At 37.3% G+C, this 19,775-nt stretch overlaps 1 protein-coding gene across 2 annotated transcripts in view; it reads right to left on the bottom strand.

The window, feature by feature from the left end:
- Positions 1–11,348: 11,348 nt before the first annotated feature.
- IFT80 (intraflagellar transport 80) overlaps positions 11,349–19,775 on the bottom strand; it is an 84,758-nt gene continuing 76,331 nt past the window's right edge. The window contains exon 19 of one of the 2 annotated variants that reach the window (XM_088131849.1): positions 11,349–14,101. In XM_088131849.1, coding sequence (XP_087987975.1) covers positions 13,988–14,101 — 114 coding nt within the window. In that variant the 3' untranslated portion in view covers positions 11,349–13,987. The remainder of the gene's footprint in view (positions 14,102–19,775) is intronic. The other variant, XM_088131847.1, reaches the window with a different exon arrangement.

Here is a 19,775-nt window from a genome sequence, read left to right as displayed (position 1 = left end):
TTAAGATTTTTAAAAATCTCATCCAACATTTCTCTCTGAACTTCTAAAGTTGTTTGTATATTTCTTTGCTGTAAAAGAGGATGGAAGATTTCTGACTGACTTAAGTTTGCTTGCTTTTTAAATCTTCCAAATGGTCCTGTTAAAGGGATTCCTTGATATACAGAACTATTATTTGGTAGTCACTAGTCTCCAGCTCAGGATACTTTAGCCCTTACTATCTTCCCCTTGGCCACCAAAGTGAAATAGAAAGATAGTAATAGGCCATATCAAGCATTGCTGAGATAATATTTAAGAAGCACTTTGAGCACTTGGTATGCACTAAATTATTGAAAAGTATTAAGATTAGATAAGTGACTGGTTAACAAACTATTTGGTCCGCCCCACTTCTTTTCTACACCTGGTTGACAACAACCATCAGGGTTGTCATGGCCACTTGAAAGAGCAGTGATGGTATTTCCTAGCATTAGGCATGAGATTATATAATGCTGTAGATGGTAACTTTGATTCTGGATAATGATGTCATGCAAAATAGGAAATCTTGGTGGTGGTGGCCATGTAGGAAAGAGAAAGAACAAAGGAGGGAGGGGAGAAAGAAAGAAAAAAAAGAAAGAAAGAAAGAAAGAGAAAGAAAGAAAGAAGAAAGAAAGAAAAAGAAAAAGAAAACAAGCCACAGTTCCAAGTCAACCCACTATTAGAAATGCCTCCTAAACACAATCCCAGTTACATCAGTTGAATTTAGGGTTGTGCTTTTTAAGGCCGCCTCACTTACTAAACTCAATGTGACTTATTTTCAAGTAAAGATACATAGGATTGGCTGAGTGTGACATCTGTAGGAACCAGCTATTGCTGAAGACTATGCTGTTGGTAGCAACTACAAGGGAGAAGCAATAGCTATGCTTAAAAAAACAGCAAAAACTCACACTATGCCTAAACTAGAACATTCATCCAATGTATTTTGAAGAAGATTTATCGGAACAGTCACAACTACTGAAGAAACCACTTATCTGGATATTCAGGTAAGAGGGAACTCTAGTTTCCACACACTTCTAAGCTGGTGGGGGAAGAAAAAGAAGAGCACAGCTACTGTGGAGTAGAGGCTCTTAATTGGCTTGCTTGTAATTGTGAAATTTTTCACTAATATATTATGCAATTGATTTTGCTATACAGTGATACAAAACTGTTTTTATTAAGTGCTTAATTGCTGCTTGAAATGCTTAACATTCAGGAACACCTCAATTGTTACAAAGAAAATAATGGTATTTAGTGCTTTCTCTACTTTCCAATTCTCCACTTCAATCTGCTCTCTCACAGCTGGGCTTTTATGGCAGAACGCTAAACATCTGCAAGTAGTATGTGTTTGGACTTTGATTCTTAACTATTTTCCTCTATCTCTGAACAAGTTAAATATTAGTTTCGTATTACAGAGAAGGCAAAATACAGACTGACAAATAGTTGAAAAGGTAGCACTTAAAGAGAAGAAAAATAATTTTTGCACCCAGAGTTCCAAAAGGGGTGCTTATGTGAGGCTTGTATGAATAGAATGGGTTTCACAAACAACCTAGTTAATAATAACTTTGATTTTGCTTGTTTGTTGAAATGGGATGTCCCACAGAGCAAAGGAAGTGCAGATTACAGTCTTCTACATGGCAGATAAATCCTCAATCAGTTGTTGCTTGGCATTTCAATAATGTGACATCACATTTTGTATCCATTAGATGGAGATTCAAATTACATTACAGTGGATATGGATGTGGTTAAAGCATTATTTGGCCCGTGGCTTCAGCAGTGTTGGGAATACTCACAAGCAAAACTGCATCAAAGAAAGCTAGAAAGGGTCCTGGGTCACATTCTAAGAGTGTTTTCAGTTGGTGTAGATTATTCACCATATTAAAGTTCACAAATTGGGGCTCTTCTGATCAAGTTGGTGCACGGTATAAACTGAGAGTAGATCTGAAACCAGAAACTTTTACAAGTGTAATTTGGACTTAACAGTGCTACAGCCAGGTAAAAGACGAAAGCAGCAGAGAATTGCCGCACAAAATTGTCCTCGAGTGTGGCTTCTTAGTAGATTACTATTAGCTATTATTTTACTTAGGTACATACCTGTAATCATATCAAGTGTACCAATTCCTCACTGAGGATAAACTCAGGAAAAAAAGTTACGTGGCTCAAAAACAGGAGCTATCTATGTCTAACATTTATTGTGTGGCAGCTGTGATGTCACAATCTCACCCTCTCTGAAAATAGTTTTGCTACTTCAAAAAAGTAGTACTGTGTATACCTGCAGATAAGCCCATCCGTGGATAAGCCAACCCTCAAAAGTTTTGTATGTTTTTTTAATTTTCACAATCGGTTTATCTGCAGATGGCATATTTTTTATGGTATTTTGGTTAAAAATTCGAGGTCTCCTTATCTGCCGATGGGCTTATCCATGAGTATATACAGGATATATGGAAACTTTTAAAAAGCTGAGGGAAAAAATCTACCATATATAGTTGCAGATAAGCCCATCTGTGGATTAGCCAAACCCAATTTTTGGTACCTAAAATTCTCAGTTTATCTGCAGGCGTATACAGGAATCTTTGTTCTGATGGTGGTGTTCAACAAGGGTCTCCATTCTTTAAATTATTCATACCCCAGACATTTAAATCTTAAACATTTTAAGGCATCAGTATCTCAATTTTTTTTTAAGTAAAGATCAAATATTTGAAACACATGGCATACTGATCCATAACGAGCCAATCATACTTTATCCTTGTATGTTTAAACCCAGCCTATGTAGCTAGTTAATGTTTCAGGGATTCGTGCTAAACTGGAAAACTAGACTGAATAAACCACAGTTCGCTGAGGCTTAGTATGATATTGGGATATAGTCTTTGATATGTGACCCATCTAGAAGCCAGAGAAGCTGATGTCCTGAAGCAATTGCAGTGAAATATTCTATCCCATTTAAGATAGTTTATGTGCAATTTCATACTTAAGTACATTTAATAACAAGACAGTAGATGACTTGGGGGAGGTGTTGATCTTGATATATTATGTTTTAAAAAACATAGGAGATAACTGGCCAGGTATTTGATTAGATAAGGATGAAAAATTCTCTAAATCTGTCTCTGATGAATTTTAAGACTTTTCATGGCAACTAACCTCACACAAATTGATGGCTGATGTGGGTCTTCCAGGCTATGTGGCTGTGTTCTGGAAGTTTTGTTTCCTAACGTTTCGCCAGCATCTGTGACCGGCATCTTCAGAGGGCAGGAGCACAGACAGGAGCAGTTCTCTCTGTGCCCAGGGTGATGTGACCCTGTTGTGGGTATTTATAGAGATCAGCGAGGGTTCCTGAACGGGGGGGGGGGGGGGCGGAGGTGTGTGTGGGGTTTGGGTTAACAAGTGACCTCTTGTTTTGGTGTCAGCCCTCTGCTTGTTTTGGTGCCTGCCCTCTGAAGATGCCGGTCACAGATGCTGGCGAAACGTTAGGAAACAAAACTTCCAGAACACAGCCACATAGCCCGGAAGACCCACACCAGCCATTGTATTCTGGCCGTGAAAGCCTTTGACAATACATCTCACACAAATTGCTCATTACAATTGTGCCAAATCAGATAGATACATTGCCAATAACTAGTTTGCTCACTTTGACAGTGTCCTAGTCTATCAATGCGAGGCTTTGGGCTTGACTATAGCTTGAAGCCACAAATAATATGTAAGAAGTTGAGGATGATACTGTGTCTTCAAAACCACTTTTATCTGTCTAAAGATAACAATAATAGTTATTAACAAATATGAAATTAAAGCATCTCCTATGTACTGAAAAAAATTCTGGTTTAGCATCTCTCAAGAAGTAGTAAAGCTGGGTATTCATTGGAGAAATGGCTGTTGTTTGTTTTTAAAATGCTGAATATATTGTCTTATGTTTCCTTAGGGTAAGGCCACTTAATAGTTAATGAGTGTTTTCTGGAAGATTATAAATGGCCTTTAGCTGCCATTCAGTTGCCTTTTTTCTCCACTGCAACCTTAGCAGGTACCTCCTTGGTTGTAGTTAGATGTAGCAATACGTTATTGTTTCTGAGGCACGAGTCCCATTTTCCTTATGCTAATTATTTGCACGTATTCGATGAAAGCATTTCAGAAGGCTATATGCTTTAAAAATAAAGGGCTATACTAGCATCTGAACAAATCTACATTACTGGCTGTAAAAATGCATACAGAAGAAAGCTGAAATGGTTTCCTTGTTACTTTCTTGTGATTAAAATGCACCAACAGTGGAGCCAATCTTTGCAAAAAAAAATAAACATTCTCTTCCAATCATACATGGAAACATGTATGTAATGGATGTAAAATAAAATTTTAAAAAACCCATCTGCGTCAGTCCTTTGTATTCTAATTGTTTATAGAAGCACCCTAAATAATATTTTAAATAGTGAAGCTATTGATGGCACTTGTCTTCTTGAACATACAGTACTTTTAAAGTCAGATTGATAGTTAGAAGGGAAACATGAGATCCTCTTATTTCTCGCTAATGTGGGGTTTCAGGGAGCAGTGAAAAAGCAAAAGTAAAGACTGGTTCTTATTCTTTTCACTATTTGCCAATTTCTTCCCCACTGTTCTTTTTGAGCAGTTCTTACCTTCAATTTGGGGCTCCAGAGTGGAAACTGAGCACGTATAAGAAATAACTGGGTAGTGTGCATGGATTAAAGCACCCGTCTTCCTATCAATCCTCTATGAGTGTTTTTTTCATCACTCCTTTGTTTCCCATTAACTTAGCCAATGTAAAGGTGGGGCCACGTACATGCTAGAAAACATCCAAGGCTGATCCTTAGAGGAATTTATTCAGGATTCAAGAGACAGCTGCCTTAAGCAATGTGCAGTGACAGGAAAAGTTTGACGAGCTAATGCCATAGTTAAGAGGTTGGGTTAGGATCAGCAAAATCCAGGTTCAAGTCTCCACTAGACTGTGGTGCTCAGTGGGTAACTTTTGGTCAATCACCATTTCTCAGCCCAGCTCACAGAATTATTACAGAGGTAATAAAGGGAGACCAACAGCTCCCAGAAGAAAAGGTGGGATATAAACGTAATAGAGGAAGAAAAAGTAGGGTTTTTTTGGTCTTGAATACATTTACTGTCCCATCTGATCTGCACTATAAAACTGGTGTGTAGTGTACCAGTTTGAAAAGGCTTTATTTCTCCTCTGTAACTTGCCAGAGATTTAAATGGCTACTATTCACAATGGCTGTAAGTGGAAGAGCAGGCTGCTTGCAAAGTTGCAGACTCCTGTGCTGGCTTCTTTCCCTCCCATTCGAGCCTTTCCCCCAGTGTCAGCCCCGCAGAGTTGCCAGTAAAGCTGCAACCTTGACACAGGTAGATGGGAGGAGAATGGAGGAGACGTATGTTTTGGAGCTCTGCAGCCACCAGCAAACTGAGTACAGCAGCCAAATGAAAGAAAGTATTTTTCCTTCAGAGGGAGTGGTTGGTCCTAAAGAGAGGTAAAGAAGTATACAGCCCAGCAGGACAAAGCCCAGGGCTAATCAGTTGAAACTCATGCCAGATAACCAGGAAAACCATACCTCAGTCCCTTCCATAGGACCTGCCCAGCTAGAGTCCAACTCTGGGCAAATCCAAGCAACTTTGACAGATGTCTAGAATAATCCTCACAGCAAGCCTGCGAGGGCTCCCCCGTGCACTCCTTACCAAGGAGGGATCTGATCACTTGACACAGGGCCACCAGTTGGCTATCTGCAAACACAATAAGAGCACAGAAGTAAGCCTGCTTTAAGTAAGGTAAGTCCTAATAAAGGGGATAATTGGACATCTTTCTATCCCTGCAGTCCCAAACTCCTTTTAAGGATCTAGATTATGATGTGCCATCAAGTCACTGTTGACTCTCAGTGGCCATATATTCTCCATGACAATCTGTTCCTAACTTGGTCTTTCAGGTCTTCCAATGGGGCACTCATCACCACTGTAAATGAGTCTATCTACCTTGCACCTGGTCATCCTCTTCTCTTTTCTTTCACCTTTCCTAGCATTAGAACCTTCTCCAGAGAGCTAAGTCTTCACAAAATATGTCTTAAGTAGGATAATTTGAAACTGGTCATTTGTGCCTGAAGTGAGAACTCTGGGTTGATTTGTTTGATGATCCATTTGTTTTCTTGGCTGTCCACAGTATTTTCAGGAGTCTTCTCTAATACCAAAATTCAAAAGCGTCAATACAGATAGTCCTCGACTTATGTCAATTGGGACTGGAATTTCTATTGGTAAGTGATGCAGTCATAAAATGCAACTGCATCACTTAGCAACAGCAATTCCTGCAGTCCCAGTTGCTGCCATTAACCAAATCCCAAAGTCGTTGAGGCAACTTCCTGCTGGCTTCCATGAACAAGTTAGTGGGGAAGCTGGCAGGAGGGCTGACGTGGCATGAACACAGTGGGGTAGGGTGCACGGGGGGATAGAACCCAGAAACCTGCGACCATCCCTGCCGGCTTCCCCACTGACTTTCTAGGGAAGCCGGCAGGGAAGGTCGCAAATGGCGATCACATGATCATGGGGCACTGCAATCAGTCATAAGTGTGAGCCAGTTGCCAAGCACCCAGATTGCAATCACATGACCATGGGGGTGCTGGGATGGCTGGAACTCTGAGGACTAATCGTAACCACATTCATTCAGCACTGTTGTAACTTTGAAATAGTCATAAGTCAAGGACTGCCTATATTCTTCCTATCCTGCTTCTTCAAACTCCACATCTATATGTGTCAGAGGGAATACCATGGCTTGCATGATTCTGATCTTTGTAGGTATAGGTTTGAGTATCTTTTCAAAGGCCTTCATGGTTGCTCTACCAAGTGGAAGCCTATGACATATTTTTTGACTGCTTGTTCTTTTACTGTTAGTGGTTGATCCTAAAAGGCACAAGCTATCCACTATTTCAATACCTTAATTGTCAGTACTAAGGCTTGTTGTTCCACCTGTTGTCATTTAATTTTAGTCCCATTGTTATTACAAGAGCTTGCAGATCCTTTGCATTTTTGGCTATTGCATTAATGTCATCAACAAATTGCAGGTTATCAAAGTTTCTTCCTCCAGTTTTAAAACCACACTCATCTGCTTCTAATCCAGCTTCCGTTAATATAAATTCAGCATATAGGTTGAATAAATAAGGGGAGAATATACCGCCTTGTCACACTACTTTGTCAACCTGGAGCCAATCTGTTTTGCCATGTTCTGTCCATGCTATGGCTTTCTGACTTGTATAAAGTTTCTTGAGGACAATGAGATGTTGTGGGATTTCCATTTTTGTTTTATGGCAACTTGATGTAATGGACAATCTAGGTCTTTAAGGATCTAGACACACTACCAATCTATCCTTCTGTTTCTATCTTTACTTATAACTACTGATAGTGTATTGAGTAATCTCAACAATAAGTTCAATATGCAACTACTTGGGGCTACTGAAGTCAGTTGATATCCCTAACAAACATATTTATGGTTTTGCTGGAGAGCATTTTTCAATGCTGAGAAGTAAAACTGATATTTAATTACTTTTAAATTTATTTACTGAATGTGGGAAATTATTGAAAAATAGAACCAGGCCTGCAAACCTGATTCAATGCATGAGTATACTGCATAGATCAATTGTTTTAATTACCAGTTGCATACATTTAAAAAAATCCTTGAAGTTCTGAGTGATTATAATAAGTACAAAAAGCAGTAGCATAGCCATTTGAGTTGAATGCATGGAGATGCAAAATGTTGTCACATTTGGTGGCAAAGGATGAACTAAAAGACAAATTGAACTTTACAGTGAAGAAAAGCAACTTACTTTCTACTAGTTTTGCTTGAAATAACCAAAAACTAAAATAAATTTAGCTTTCTTGCCCAGCTCTAAGTTTATGAAAACAAACAAGGTACATCTAGTTCATGACTGACATTAGACTATATTTGCCTGAAACAAAGAGTAATTTTTCTTTAAAATGGGGGTCACCTTAGATTTGGTGGGAATGCAATAATGGGGTCATGTTTTTGTTTTTAAATCTAATCCTCTGGTGGAGAAGTCTTAAATTCAGGATTGTTTACCTTTAGGGAAATATACTTCAAATGATTTCTTTTCTGGTGAGGAATTTATTTTGAGAAAAAGTTGAGAATGCTCCCTTTTTAAATGTTGTTCTATAGGGAAAAGGTTGATATTCTTAACAATGCAAACAGATGATTTCAGATTTCCCTGAGTGGCAGAAAAAAAAATAGTGCAATCGGTAAGATTCACAGCACAAAGACTTGCTCTTCTACTACAATGAACATTATAATACTAATAAACTTCTCTTTAAAATTTGGAAAATATGAGAAACAGCTTCTGGCCCTTGATTCTCTCCTTCTTCTTGCCTTCCTTAATCACTCATGAAGTAAACATAAAGATAAGAATGGCAAATACAAGGAATAAAACAAAAGGGACTTTATAGGACCAAAGATTTGATTCTGGTGAGAAACTTTCCCTGCTGAATATATATTAAAAGAAGATCTGGTCACAAATTTAATTTGGTTTAAAATGCAATCTCATGATTGCAAGAATAGGGTAAAAAAAATGGAAGGAGCCTGGTAGACCTTTTCCTCTAAAAATTTTAAAGAAAAGGCAGCAGGTTCCTTCAACTCTTTCTCTTCCCCTCCTCATTTTTTCTGGACATCTACATCCAAGGCAAATACAGAAACATCTTTTCTCTAGAAAATGGTTAGATAAATTGCTAATTGTATCGAACATCCTATATGTGCCTATTTTTTTACTCCTACAGTATTGAGTACAATGAGGTCTGTTTCTTAATAATAGGGTAATAAATGGCATCCTTCTTAAACAGAATTAAACAGCACCAGCAGAGAGAGAGAGAGCACTGCTTGCATTTGCATCTTTGCAACAGCTTGTGAAAATACAGTAGGGGAAAAAATCCATACTGTGTCCATTGGCTTATACTACATTTAAAAACAAAAATCAGGAAAAAAAAACACATTTACAATTTGCACCTTATGTTGCAAGCCCTAGAACTTTACCAAAGCTACCTAGCCTTACTCACAAATCCCTCTGTTTTGCTTTTGGCCATTGCTCACGTAAATAATAAACTCCCAACATCCTGAATGTAAGGGGAATTGCTATCCAGAAACCCCAGATGTGTAGACAATTTCCTCAGGTTGTTAACGCTTTTTTCATCAGATTTCCTTTGGCTTTAATTGGCTGCAGAAAGATGTGCTGAGTTAGTTAATCTTTATTTACTGCCCAACAGAAGCAATTAATTACACTTAGGTATAGACAAGGAAATAAAAAACTAAAGACATAACAAACTAAAATATTAATATGCATGCAACAACAGGAGAAAAATGAGCTTGGAATTCTCTAGAGCATAAAGTTCTTTTCAAATCTATTTTGGTTACTCATCAAAAATTTATCATAAAAATAATTTATAGATGACATTAAAGCATTATAAAACTACCTTACACAAATCAAATCTTGAAATCCAGTTTGTTGAAGTGGTTAAAGGCACTGGGCTACAAACTGCAAGGCCATGAGTTCTAGTCCTGCCTTGGGCATAAAGCCAGCTGGGTGACTTTGGGCCAGTCACTCCCAGCCCTAGGAAGGAGGCGGCGAGGGGAAATCACTGCATGTCCATATAGTTGGCAGGAGTCAAGGCTGACTTGAAGGAACTGAAAAAGGGGAAAACATCTTGCTAGAGTATGTTGAAGGGCTATAATCAAACTGGTAATTATTACCATTGCTAGAGCGCTATCCCTTTAGTTACTGACTTTGGTCAAAGGACTTTTGCAAAATTATGTAACCATCTGGAAATTATTTCTACCCTAGTTTATTATCCATTTATTTCAGGGTTTATAAACTATAAAATAACTAACTATAAAACTATAAAATAAAATAAGTAAATGTTGCAAAATATTGGAAAACTAAAGGACATTTGTGGGAGGATCGCTTGTATGTACAAGTTTAGGAAAAAGCACTGGCTGAAAAACTAACAGCAGCAAAATGTCTTGAAGAACCTTTCAGTTATAAAATGTTTAATTCAAATTTTACCTATTGAATAAATATTTTTCCCTCCCCATTTTTGCTTTATTTTTCTCTCATCTCTTTAGTTTTAATTATCCATGTATATTTTTAATAAAAAGCTAAGAATAAAAATAACAAGACAAAAACATTTTAAGCCACTTTCTGTGGCTATTTTTATACTTCATAATTATAGAAAAATAAGCATACATACATGAGCATGAAGAAGGGTGCAGTCTACCTCTAAATAGCACATCTATATATATATGATTCAACTTACTTGCGTTTTATTTTGTGGGGCAAAAAAATGCTTGTTGTTGTTTAGTCGTTAAGTCGTGTCTGACTCTTCGTGACCCCATGAACCATATTGCGCCAGGCCTTCCTGTCCTTCACTGCCTCCCTGAGTTTGCTCAGTTTCATGCTCATTGCTTCAGTGATGCTATCTAACCATCTCATCCTCTGCCGTCCTCTTCTCCTTTTGCCTTCAATCTTTCCCAGCATCAGGGTCTTCTCCAAAGAGATCTCTCTTCGCATTAGGTGACCAAAATATCTGAGCTTGAGCTTCATTATCGATCCTTCCAATGAGCAATCAGGGTTGATTTCCTTTAAGATTGACTGGTTTGACCTCCTAGCAGTCCAGGGGACTCTCAAGAGTCTTCTCCAGCACCACAGTTCAAAGGCATCAATTCTTCGGCGCTCGGCCTTTTTTATGGTCCAGCTCTCACAGCCATACATTACTACTGGAAAAACCATAGCTTTGACTATGCGGATCTTTGTCGGCAAGGTGACGTCTCTGCTTTTTAATATGCTATCTAGGCTTGCCATAGCTTTCCTCCCAAGGAGCAAGCGTCTTTTAATTTCATGGCTGCTGTCTCCGTCTGCGGTGATCTTGGAGCCCAAATAAATGAAGTCTGTTACTGCTTCCATTTCTACCCCTTCTATTTGCCAGGAATTGATGGGTCCAGATGCCATGATCTTAGTTTTTTTAATGTTGAGTTTCAAGCCAGCTTTTGCACTCTCCTCTTTCACCCTCATCAAGAGGCTCTTTAGTTCTTCTTCACTTTCTGCCATTAGGGTGGTATCGTCCGCATATCTGAGGTTGTTGATGATTCTCCCTGCAATCTTAATTCCGGCTTGTGATTCTTCCATCCTGGCATTTCTCATGATGTACTCTGCATATAGGTTAAATAAGCAGGGTGACAGTATACAGCCTTGTCGTACACCTTTCCCTATTTTGAACCAATCGGTTGTTCCATGACCGGTTCTAACTGTTGCTTCTTGGCCCGCATACAGATTTCTCAGGAGACAGGTAAGGTGGTCTGGTAAATGCTTGGCCTTACAAAATTCTTGTATTTAATTTTGTGCAAAACAAGATTTGCATTAGAGGGGCTGAACTTTCAAATTTTTCTACCTTTTATGATTCCACCCTCCATGATAACTGGGGGTAACATATTAAAAATTCCTATGCAAAGGTATTCAGTTTTACTGTTTTCCAAGAATCCAAGGGAAGTATGATCACCAAATTCCCTTGTGCAATGACTACACTGTCTGCAAATCACAAAGGAATAATTAGTGATTTCAATCTTTTTTTCCAGACATTTGGGTCTGAAGTATGAGAAGGAAACTTCCATTAATTAGCTTTAAAATATGCAACTTTTATTTAGAAATTCTAAACAGGCCATTTGATATTGTACACAATGTAACTGACGAGAAGGGGGCATCAATGGTGCTATTTACCCTGCATGTTATTTATCTCAGGGCCATCACTGGAATTGCAGTAAGACATTCTAAAACTAGCCACGGCTGACTTTTTCACACAGCACATTAATTTACCTTAGTTAAAGTGCATCACATTCAGTAGGCCTGGTCCTTGATGTTATGCTGGGAATTTTATCCCAATAGATGTGGATAACACCAGACTGGAAAAGTCTGTATTAAGAGTCTATTAGACAAATAGATTAACTAATTAGTGGTTTTCAGCTATCCTACTTCAAAAGACAATGGGTTAATAAGTAAGAAGCATTTGGCTTTGATGATCACATCCTGGAAATGAACAGCTGAGAATGACTCTCATTTTCATCTTAAAGTGTTTCCCAGGAGCATCTGGCTGACTACTGTAAAAAGACAAGAGCTCTAACCCAACATGGCCTGCCTTACATTCTTATCTTTTGAGAACAATTATGAGGAGGATCTAAGTGCATTTTCTTTCCCCACAAAAATCTTTTTAAGAACAGAAGCTTCTCCTTCTCTCGTATCTTTTTTTTTTTTTATTAAAATGGCATACTCATTAAATATAAATGAGAGATGCAGTACTGAAATTATGGGAATCATTTAACGTTTCTGTGAGATAGGCCAAAGCAAATATTCATGGAACCTGTTACCTTTTCAAATTTGCCTCATGGTTTGAAAAAACACAAAAATAAATTAATTTGGCATGATTCCCATTTGAATCCAGCTTGCTGTGTTTTAGAACTCTAAAAATCCTACTGGGATGTGTACTAGCTTGGGATTTTGCTACTTTTGGATTTTAAACAAATACAAGCACTACATCCTATATTTTTAATATTTTTAATCCAATATTTCTCCTCTTTATCAATTATATATTAGTCAAATTTACTTTTTCTAGGAATGTAATGGAAGAAAAGTCTCAAAGAAGTTGTAAAAGTTGTGAATGCTAGTTATGAGAAGGAAAAGAAAAACGTGATAGTGATAAGTAGTTCATACTGCATCCAAAACACAGAAAAAGTAATGAAAGCCAAGTTCTGTGTAAACCTGGGGATAAGAGTCTAAGGAAGACTTTTTGGATCCTTTGTACACATTAGTTTGTTTATGCATTTATTTAGTTATGATTAATTGGCTGCCTCAATCTAAGTAGATTCTATAGTCTTGATCTGTCCTGGTCATCCACAGTTTCCATCCAAGGATACAGCTCTATGAACATATTTTCAAATATGCGCAGGGTTCCTTTTAAATGAATGATGAGTCATGGCCAGCACATGAAACTGCTGTACATATCTAAGCGGTCTTTCACACAATACATTTAATTTTGATATGCTCAATCATCCTCCTTGGGCGTAATGGAAAAAATACCAGCTTCTTGTTCTTTGGTTCTAATGTACATACAGTTTGGCTCTCAGTCTTACGTAAGGCTGATTTCTTGGCCGAAGAAATAAAATCTTGAGTGACCTCATAATATTTTGACCTTTTATAAATTCTTAATGAGAATTATTTCATTTAACAAATTAAGAAGTTAAGCCTCATAAAATATCTTAAATTATCTATTCATACATTTTATATTATGTATTTACCAATCACAAAATGATTTAACATTCCAAATGATAGTTTATATTAAATATTGTATACAATTATTTTATTATTGCTGTCATTACAAAATAAGTGTATTCTTCTTCTCTGGACAATTAATCAGGCTATTAACTCAATATACTTATAAAGGGAGCTGCAGCATAGCAAATAGTGTGATGTTAATCTAAATTCCTGGCATCTTAGTAAAATTATGTGTCCTATATAAATAAACAAATGGGAGATCTCGACAACTTCAAAATGTGAATATTTTCTGAAAATGTTTTACCAAATATTTTTTTTAAAAAACTTAATTGTACATATAATAAAACTCCTAGTTTTTATAATAAAGAAATATATTCTCAGATTCCATGTTGCCTGTTGGTAATCAGAATAGCTGACTGTTTATTTATGTGACAGATTTAATATGTATCAGTAATGCTAGTAGATCATACAATCTTAGAAATCTACTATGCTCATTTAAGCTACTCATATGAACATTATAACCAAATAGATTTATCATTCCACAGGTTACATGCATACAAATTCATTTTTTCCAGATAACTATAAAAATTAAGTATTATATACAAATATTACCAGTAGCTTAGTATACTGAATAACAGATTCAAAGCCCCTATTTCATATAATCAATATGGCTCTTAGCGTTGAATGGTCATGCTTCCTCTGACTGTTGGAGTAGCTGTAGCTCGTTCTCGTTCTTTTGCAATTTCCAACTCAATTTTAGCTTTGATTTTATCCCAGTTAATGTCAAGCTGCAAAATCAAGAGGGAGGGAGGAACAAAGAGAAAAAATATTTTTATTTGGGAAGGGGGAAAAGATTATGAGTGTGCTTCCGTGTGTACATACATAGGAAGCTGTCTGCATACATGCAGCCCTGTTATCTCATGTATCTGGGGTTTCCTTGGACTCAAGAAGATTGCTTATGCTTGCTCTGCTTCTGTATTTTACCCTTGGATTCAAAATTCTTAATTTTCAGTTAAAAAAAAATAGTTCTAGTATTATGGTAGAAAAGACCAAATTAGGTAAATACAGTGGACCTAGGGTTACGATGGCAATTGGGGCCAAGATTGCCATCGCTAAGCAAGGTGGCCGTAAAATGTGCTGTCATGTAACTGCATCGCTTAGCGATGGCAATCCCAGCAGTCCTGGTTGCTGTCATAACTCCAAGATGTGTGGGTCATTACATGAGAAGCTGCGCAAGTCCCAGGTAAGGAACATGGGGGTGCCACGGGGATGGGGGGAGGCTGGGAGAGGCCCTGGGAGGGCAGGCGCAGGCTGCACGTGAGTTGGCCAGGGAGCACTTGAATGGCCTGGGACGGGCCACACGAGGGATGCTGGGGGGATTGGGAGGCCCAGTGCAGGTTGTGCGCGAAACAAGGAAGGGCTTGGGAGGCCTGGCATCGGCAGCAGGCAAATCGAGGGAGGCCAGAGTTGGGCTTCAGAGGCCTGGCACAGGTCACAAATGAGTTGAGGGAAGCCTTGGAGGGCCGGCAGAGGCTGTGCATGAGTGGGGAGTTGCTGCGGGCAGGAGTGACTTAGTGGAGTAACGTGGAACCTTCCTTGCCAACTTCCCCATTGACTTTGCTTGTGGGAAGCCGATAGGGAAGGTTGCAAATGGCAGTCATGTGACTGTGGCTCCCTGTGATGTCGTAATTGTGAGCTGGCCACCCAGATCATGATCACATGCCTGCAGGGGTGCTGCGATGGCTGGAAATTTAGGGACTGGTCGTACGTCCATTTTTTCAATGCCGCCCTAAATTTGAATGGTTGCTGAATGAATGGACATAAGCTGAGGATTACCTGTATATAAAATGAAGTTGTCAATTTTTGATTCTCACAGAGTCTTTGAACCTTACAGCACAGAAGAGAGTGCTGAAAAGGGAGCTGCTAAAAAGGCTAGTAAAAAACCACAAAGTGCAGTTTGCATACTAATCTGAAAAATTAATATTCTGTAGTTAAAGTAATTACATATATCAGCCAAATAAACACAATGACCATACATTACATATTGCATTGTAGTTATGTTTGTTTAAACTTTATATGAGTTTGAGTCTCTTTCAGTGTAAATTATAAGCATACAGTTCATTGACACATCTGTAGGCATTCCTTGATTTCTGTTCCCCAGGTGCCTAGCATGAGAATGTGTGAACTGCTTTACTGAAAAGAACTGTATTTAAGATTATATGAAAACTACATGTATAATATTTTAATGTTGTGATGAAACCTCAATCATACATTCACACAATTTCTGTCAGTAAAAGAAAAGAAGAGGAGACTGGATCACCAGCCTTAGTCATATTTATATCACACGGAGCTAATGGTAAGCACACAATGTCAGCTTTGGCATGTTTAAATGAGTATACCATAAGTGCAACCAACCCCACTTTTACCTCAAGTATATTCATGCTAGTCTATGGAACTAGGATGTCTACATTAAAAACCACCTTGCAACCTGACATAGTGTCATCCACATTCCACCAATGAGGAGATACATGGAATATACCAGTATGCTCAGGATATTGTTAGCAGGAAATGCTGAATGTGTAGTATAGAGAAAAGCAGTCTTAAGAATGAATGAAAATAGGATATTTGCTTCTAATATTGCTTTAAGAATACATCGGTTCATTCATACCCATGGCAATGGCATAAATATAAATGGCATGACTGGTCTGATTGTTTATCATGAAAGACTTAGAAAATTAGCGAAGGATACAAGGGTAATAAGAGGTTCTGAATGTGAAACAGACCCATTATTTGGTAGTGTCAAGATTGGATCTTTGAAAAAAATGGACATGGAAGAAAAAAATGAAAGAAAACAGGTGAATTAACATAGAATGGCTGCAAAAAGAGAATGTATGACTCCTACCTGAAAAGGTATTAGGAGGCAGCTTAATCTCCCAGCAGAATGAAAAGAAAATAGAGACAAGGAAAGAAGATGTGGAAGCTGCTTGGAATGCAATGGAAAGAGTTCTGTTCCAGAGTACCATGGAACAATATGGAACAATACAAAGGATGCTCGGCGGAGTGATGATGTAAAAGAGGCTGTGGATGAGATAAATGTATGTAAGAAAATGATCATTGCAAAAAATGAGAGAAAGTTAATGTATAATGAGCATGGACAAAAAATGAATGTAGTCAAAGATAACAAGGAATGTCTGAGTTTTAAAGAAGCAGATAAAATGCAGAGGCATTTGATAGAAAAAACTGAAAGTGAATGAAAAGGAGCAACAGAGTAAATGGAATTAAGAAGAAAAGTGATGGACTAATTTGGCATGGAAACCAAAGTTTGGGAATGCTGGAATAAGTATTTTAGAAACTTGTATAAGAACACTGATAAGTTGGAGAGTGGAATTAAAGGAATGCTTTAAATGTTCATGACCAAGAAAAACATTGTGAACTTTTTGGAGAAAGATCATATGCTTCTGGTAATGATAGAGGCATGTTGGCTGGGGACATGAGTTTGTATTTACTTTTGTACTGAGACAATGCTGAATGGTTTGGGTGAATAAGAGATACATTGTATGATTCAATGAGGAATATGGGCTGAAAATTAATAGATTGCAAGATATATATAAATGGTGAAAAATTAGAGCAAGTAGATGAATTTGTGTACTTTTATAATATTTACTAAAAAGGGGAAAATAGATTTGATATATTTAAAGATGCACAAAGTATAGAGAAAAATAGTAGTACATTGTCTGTAGCAAGGAACATATTTTGTTGAAATAACAAAATTGCATGTAAGAGCATGATTTGCCCACAGTGAAAGCTGGGTATCTCAGGAAAACATAAAAGTAAACTGAATGCAGTGGGGTTATAGTACTTAAAAATATAGATCTAGTAAATCAAGAAAAAGTAGGGTCAAGAATGAATGAATGCTGAATGAATGTGAGTGATTTGTACAAAATACATATGTTGAGGTGCCTTGGTCATACAGAGGGCATGAATGAGAATTGAAATACCAAATATGTGGAGCAAGAGTGAAAAAGTTGTAAGTATGGGGAAGAACTGAGAATATTAGAGCTGATGAGATCCTCAAAAAAGGTGAAAAATTAAAAAACAAAAGTGAATAAAGACATATGGATGTGGTGGAAACAAAGATGGTTTGTAAGGAAAAATATAGTTAGTAGTATTGGTATAAACTAGATTTAATTAGGCTTCCTTTTCCTTGTTTCCCATTTTTATCTTTCTTTTGCCTATCAATTTTTCTTTTCTTCTGTTCTTTGGATACAGGTAGTCCCTGCTTAACAACTGTTCATTTAACAACAGTTCAAAGTTATGGCTGCCTTGGAAAAATTGTTTTACGACCTGTACTTGCACTTATGACCATTGCAAACTGTTGCACCACCCCCTGCATCACAACTGCAATTTGTGACCTTTTTATGATGGTTGTTAAGTGAATCACGTGGTTGTTAAGCAAATTCTGGCAAAAAAGTCCATTGGGGAAGCTGAATTTGCTTAATGACCACATGATTCGCCTAACAACCACAGTGATTTGCTTAACCGTCATAAAAATGGTTATAAAATCGGGTCCAATCACGTGGTGACTCACTAATGACTGTCCTGCTTAATTACCAATTTTCTGGTCTCTATTGTGGTTGTTAAGTGAGGACTATCTGTAATGTTGTTTACATCAAAAATGAATAGCATGATGGGTATGAACGTGTGTATGTATACATGTACATTTATATATACAAGTCTTTACCAATAGTTGTAATTGTTGTGTGAAATAATTCTGTGTGTATTTCAGAGGCATTAAAAACACTGTTAATAATTTTATGCAGAAGTGCATGAGCTACTGTACTATTTATACAATACATGTTAATTGTGATGGAATGGAATTATGAAGGCCAGGCTCAGGGATATAAACATTTTCTTAGCTCGCCAGAGGAGTGTGGGAGATATAAGAGGATGAGACTGGCACCTCCCTGAGGAATTCACACTGTTGTGGCTGGCTGGCTTCGGAGCTGGAGTTTCAGTCTGGGAAGATTCTTGGTAGAGGTTGTAGCTAATAAACAAAGCTGAACTGAATTTGCATTGTCTCTTGGAGTTCCTTGAGCTAGGCCTGACATTAATAGCTTAGCAAACCTCATACTAAAGGTAACTTTTGTGCAGAATTAAAATGTTATATATTTCTAACGTAAGCACACAATATACTGCACCTCTACTTTTATGAATCTCAAATGGATATTTCAAATGGTATTAAATCTATTACAAATGAACCACCTCAGCTAAGTTTATCTGGGAGCAGCCTCCACTGAACAGTATTCTAAATAGCATTAGGATTTTTAAAATAAGAAACATGATATAAATACTGAAACTTGTATATAAATACATAAAAGAAACAAATGTAATGGTGCTTAATTCTGAACAAATATACATACAGTTGAGCTGTAAATTAAGTCCCATTGAAATAAAACATTACATGCCATTTTTTACCTGATAATTAAAAACATTTTGTGTGTGTGTCCTGTATCTAATTTAATAATTCATCTTGATGTATGTTTTTCAAGCTGTAAAATTTAAAAATCTGTAATTGTGGACAATACTTATTATTTGTAGTCTAACTAATGCAAATTTATTCCTATCTATTTTTTTCTAAGCTATTAGAACAGTGTTGATAGCCACTGGCTGGGGCAGATATAATTTGACCTCTTCTATATGACTCACTGACATGGAAAAAATTCAGAGTGCAATACATGTCTTCAGACTTTTCTAGTAACTGTGACTGAAATGTATTTATTGTATGTAACTATGTAACTATTTATGAATAATATTTGAGCAACTTCTTTCAAGAATTCCAGTTTATGAAACACTGCACATATAGTTACAAGAGATAAGTGAAATAAAATGGGCACCAGTAATGTATCTGTTTCCACAAGTACAGTACTGTAGTATTTATGCTTTGTACTAGCTTTTCTCCCCTCTACTCTCCATTCTGTAACAGCGTGTTCTTTAAGGAACATAATAAAACTGGGCAAAATTTATCAAATTAATATGGCATTTCTTGTCTTAACTAGTAATCATGTCAACAGTAAGATGCTGATTTCAATAATATAATTGTCAACTGCAGATAATCTCTGCTGTCCAGAATGGACTTGAGAGTACTATCTTCTTCTGGGAACCACACTTTTAAAGGGACATGGGGTGGGTTCAGAAAAGAGTACCAGGATGATAAGGGGTCTAGAAACCAAGGAGCTGAGTGCATTTTTTTTTCTTCAAAAGAGAAGACTAAAATAGCAATCTAACAAATATCTAAAAGCAATCATGTGCAAGATGGGGAGACCTGTTCTCTGCTGAAACTGAGAGCAGAAGAAGGACCAGTACATTGAAATAAAAAGAGTCAGTTTGAATATCATCAGGAGTTTCCTGATGCTAAGAACAGTTAAACAGAGGAACAAACTGCCTATAATAATGGTGGGGATC

This window comes from Python bivittatus, unplaced genomic scaffold (genome assembly GCF_059951505.1).
Source record: "Python bivittatus isolate LINGU-HERP-01145 unplaced genomic scaffold, Pbiv_v1 ctg000980_np1212, whole genome shotgun sequence".
NCBI classification, from domain to species: domain Eukaryota; kingdom Metazoa; phylum Chordata; class Lepidosauria; order Squamata; family Pythonidae; genus Python; species Python bivittatus.
This window is presented reverse-complemented; position numbering and strand designations above follow the sequence as displayed.